Source organism: Lactuca sativa, chromosome 2 (assembly GCF_002870075.4).
Source record: "Lactuca sativa cultivar Salinas chromosome 2, Lsat_Salinas_v11, whole genome shotgun sequence".
In the NCBI taxonomy this organism is placed as follows: Eukaryota; Viridiplantae; Streptophyta; class Magnoliopsida; order Asterales; family Asteraceae; genus Lactuca; species Lactuca sativa.
In genome coordinates this window covers 212812522-212817797 of record NC_056624.2, presented here as the reverse complement: position 1 = coordinate 212817797, position 5276 = coordinate 212812522, and the positions used below count along the sequence as shown (strand labels likewise).

The 5276-nt window shown below is 36.1% G+C and overlaps 1 protein-coding gene across 1 annotated transcript; it reads right to left on the bottom strand.

Moving 5' to 3' along the window:
• Nucleotides 1-284: 284 nt before the first annotated feature.
• Nucleotides 285-908, bottom strand: LOC111912210 (uncharacterized). The gene has a single exon (XM_023907932.1). It carries the CDS (start codon nucleotides 906-908, stop codon nucleotides 285-287), a length of 624 nt encoding a protein of 207 aa, XP_023763700.1.
• Nucleotides 909-5276: the final 4368 nt, after the last annotated feature.

Here is a 5276-nt window from a genome sequence, read left to right as displayed (position 1 = left end):
TTCTATTTATATAGTAATATCATTTTTATATATAAAATATATACAACGACGCTCAGATAGAACCAAATTAGCAGTTAAGATGCAAATTAGTTAATAGGTTATTAGGTCAGATGGTGTACACTATACAAGCAAGGACGGACGTAGAAATTAGTAGTAGGGGTTACCACAAAAAAAATTTCCGGTCAAACATAATATAGAACATTAAAAAAAAATCCGGTCAAACATAATATAAAACATCTAATACAATTTTTTTTTCTGCTTAAACATAATATAACATAAATCTATTATAATTTAAATTTATCTCTTCGTGTAGACATCTTTTGAAACCGCTCCATTACTTTTTCATTCTCAACTTTTGCAAGTGCTTCCGTCTCGACAATACAAAGCAATGCGTCGTTCAAAAATTCATCGTCAATTTTGTTACGTAAGTCGGTCTTCAAGAGCTTCATCTTTGAAAAATGTTTTTCTACACTTGCGGTCGCTACGGGTAATATCAAAGTCAACTTTAAAAACTTATAAACCAAATGATAAGACCGATGCTTCCCCGTACTAACCATCAAACGAGAAAGGTCGGAAATTCCTTTCAAACTAGTGAAGCGCTCATCTTTGATGCAAGAGTGATAAAATATCTCAAGTTGTCCTTCGAGGTCTATCATATCTGAATCATCAAAGTCATACTTGTATAACTTACCCAACTTCAATAACTTTAATTTGTCAAATTGTGCAAATGAATCACAAGGCCTCAAAGCACCCATGTATTCTAGTAATTGGGTGCTTGTTTCACTAAAACGATCCCGATATTCTGTAAGTTGCATATCTACCACCGTGTTGAAGATCTCAACCTCAAAATGAAACCTATTAATCTTTGTAGTCCTATGGTTTCTCGCACCAATATACAACTCTTCCATATCTAAAGTATCAATTTCGTGTGTTTGACAAAAAAGAGGATACTTTTGGCAAAAAGCTAGCAAACCCTATGTTTCTAAAAGATTGCAATGCCTACATTGTCCCTCTAACCATCGAAGCCGCTTCCAAAATGTCTAGAACTTTTCTTTGAAGTTGCTTTGACAATGTACCCGTGAGGTGTAAAATGTCATACATCATATGTAAGTAAAACACGAACTCATATGATTTAAAATATGTTAAGATTCCATATGCTTGTTGACAGTTTGCCAATGACCCTCCCTCGTCTTTCACAAAATCTAAAATTACAAGAACATCCGTAAACAACTTCATCAAACTTGTAAGTGTGTTGAAATGTGAACCCTATCTTGTTTCTCCCACTCGAACAAGTGTAGTCTCTTGATTTAACCCTCTTCCGGTTTCAAGTTCACCACTACACAAGCTTTTTTGCACCCTTTCTCTTGCTTGCTCTCGTAGTAAGTCTATTCTTTTACACGAGGCACAAACAACATTAACCACCAACGAAATATGCTCAAAAAAGTCACTAACACCATCATGCTTCTTTGCTACTGCCACAACTACTAATTGAAGTTGATGTGCAAAACAATGTACATAAAAAGTCGTGTCACTCTCTTGTAATATCAAAGCTTTCAAACCATTGAATTCCCCTCGCATATTACTAGCCCCATTGTAACCTTGTCCTCTTATCTATTAAAATTTAAAACAATATATATATATATATATATATATATATATATATATATATATATATATATATATATTAAATTGAAATAACAAAAAAGTAAGAATAAATTACCTGACTAAAACTCAACTTATTACTTGTAAGTACTTCATTTATGGCGTTTTTTAGGGTCAAAGAAGATGTATCCTTCACGTGCACTAGTCCTGTGAATCTTTGTTTCACAAAGCCAAGACTATCGATATAACGCAAAACAATAGCCATTTGTTTCTTTTTTGAAACATCACTAGATTCATCAACTAGTAAAGCAAAACATCTTGACCAATCTCTTCATGAATACTCAAAAGTACTTCTTGTGCAAAACATTGCACAAGTTCTTTTTGAATTTTAGGGGAAATTAGTTGATTGTTTTTAGGAGCATTTTCAAAAGTATTGTTGAAAATATCTTCACTAGTCTCTCGAATGGATTTTAACACTTCAATGTAAAGCCCTTTATTTTCCGAGTTACCCGACTCGTCATGACCATGAAACAGTAAACCGGTTTTCAATAAAAGTCTAACAACAATAAAAGAAACACGTAATCGAGCTTTATATTTATGGTCCTCTGCTTCGGTTTTCCTCCTCAAGACTACATTAATTGCTTGTTTTTCCCTCATTAAAAACTCACATTTTTCCCTTGCTTTGTTGTGAAAACTATCAACACCACTCACATGAGTCTGAAATGCATCTTTTTTATTCCAAGTATCAAAACCCTGGGAAACAAATGCATCTCTCCCTCCCTTTTGTCCCATGAGGTCCCCACACAAATAACAATATAAACAATATGCACTATTATTTTTCACACTATATTCCAACCAATCAAAGTCATCAAACCATAAAGGAACGAATCTTCTAAATCTATCACCTATAGGAAACTTATATGCCCTTACTTGACACGGTCCTTGAAGCAAATATGTTCTTCTTACATCATCCTTTATATTTGATTTGTAACTTGTAATCAATGGCCTATCCGTCGGGTCCTTTGGAAGATCTTTCAAGTCAACATTATCATTAGGTTGGTTAGAGCATGGTGTTTGTGGAGTTACATTAGAAACGGAAGGGATTGATTGATTGGTGATTGGTGTTTGTGGAGTTGCATTAGGATTAGAAACGGAAGGGATTGATTGATTGGTGATTGGTGTTTGTGGAGTTGCATTAGGATTAGAAACGGAAGGGATTGATTGATTGGTGATTGGTATTTTTGAACATTCTTCACCACTTTCATTAGGATTAGGTCTTTGTCTTTTGGTAAAAAAAAACACTTGGTTTAACCTATAAAAACATAACAATTACACCTAATCAAACAATAACTTCAATAAAACAAGTTGCTTTCACCTAATCAAAAAATAAATTCAATAAAAACATAACAATTACACCTAATCAAACAATGACTTCAATAAAACAAGTTGCTTTCACCTAATCAAACAATAAATTCAATAAAACATATCAATTTCACCTAATCAAACAATCAATTCAAAAAAAAAACATAGCAATATAACCTAAGCAAACAATATAACTTCAACAAAACAAATCAATTTCACCCAAGTCAATCAATAACTTCAAAAAAAACATATCAATTTCAAATATCTAAATGAGTTGGTAAAAATTACTTGCTTCATTGTAGTGTGGGGCTTTGAAGTGGATTTTGTTAATTGTTAACCAAAACAGTAGAAATTGAAAGAAGAGAGAAGTTGATCGATACTTGCTTCAAGAGATTGAGTGATTGACTATTGTTGAAATCGATCAAGGATTGTGATCGATCCAACAATGAAATCGATCAAGGTCCAAGGATTGTGAGGTCACGAGTAAATGAATGTCGACAGTAGTCATCACCCATCGAATGAATTTTGGACGTAGGAGCCAGGAAGTCGAGTAGTCGTGAGTAGTCTAGTCGATATTTGTGTAATCGTGTTTTTTTTTCCTTGTACCAATCAACAATTACACACTCAATTAATTAGGATTGAGCTATCTTTTTTACAAGCAAATAGCCCAATTGCTAATTTATCTAATTAAGTTTTATTTTGGGCTTTAGGCAATTGGACTATTAGACAATAACTGATTAAAACATTGGGCTCGTTATTATTTTTTTCGTTTGGTAATTCCCGATAGAGTGACAATTTTTTTTATGTAGTTGCACAATTTTTTTAGTAGTTGCACGATTTTTTTACGTAGTGGCACAATAGGTAAAAATTAAAAAAAAAAAACGAATTTTTTTCTACTACGTGCGTGGAAGCTAGGTGTTGTCGGTGCCACACTGGGCACCTAGCTAGGACTGCCACTGTGTACAAGGTACTGCACACTCTGGTTGTGTGAACCGCATCCAGGAACACCACACCCTAGGTGTTGTTTGTGGTGCGGTTTAACAAGGGGCGCTTCCCCTTTCTCGTTGCTTCTCTCTTCTCTTTGATTGGTCGTGTATTATATATATTTTTAAGAATCAGGGACCGATAATTTTATTAAATCTCTTATTCAGAATACACAAACTCAACAACCTCAACTTTGGAAATCCTATGCATGATATCAGTCTTGAGCATTCTCAAGTAATTGGACATTTAAACCTACTCTGAGGCAAGATACTCGGGGCAAAAAATAGCTCTCTCAGTAAGCATCTTGGTGATCTCTGTCACGGACTTTGTCGTCTGCTTCAGTCACAGATACTCTTTGGCTAACATCTCCCTCTCAACCAAAGGAACATCCTCAAGACGCAACATATCAAGGAATTGATCCCAAGGCAACACGGCACTCTCCGTAGGAGTATAAGCACTGGTCACCAGCTTCCACCAGTCCTTCGCCCCCAAGCAAAGAAGGTTTAAGTCAAACTTAACTTACTGGTCCTTCGGGCACGAACATGTGAAGAAACAACCCTCCACATCAGATATCCACCTCATGGAGGCGATCGGGTCCTTGACCCCGTCGACTCTAGGGGCTTCATGTTGCCGAATTCCTAGTACTTAATCATTCCTCTCCCATGGAGTCATGCAGCAACAACAGCTGCAGTGGTTGTGGCAGTTGTAGCCTTGGTGACGGAAACATAGCGCTCGTCAAACAACTCAATCATAGTAGTCTTAATAAACCCAAATACCTTCGGGATCGCCTCCCTAACTATCATGGTCACCTGGGTGGTGATCATCTCATGAATGTCATCATCAGTAAATCTTGGTCTCTTCGGGCCGCCAGCTCCTGATCCCGAACCTCTAGTGATTGTCATATTGAAAACAAACTGAAATACATCAAAAAAAAAAAGCCAAAATTTATATTATTACATCATTACGGGATCAATAAGCCCTCGGGGTTTGTGACTTCCTTGATACCCGTACGTGTCATGTGCTTCTAATAGTACGGGCCCACACTACCTTCCACACCTACCCGTATTTGTCTCAGAGGATTTCCACAGACCTCCCGGCCACAAAGCCCAACAACTAGGATACACATACATCCTATACGAACGCTCTTGAGAGTAGCTAATCATTCCTTATGCTGGCCTTCTACAAACTACACTAACTCATGAAACTTCCACTAACCCTGTAGTCGCCTTGTGTATGCTAATCATACATAACATTGGATTCGACAGACAATCGAATAATTGATTTTACCCTAAATCCACAATCAAATATGGAATAGGAAATAAGGCTAA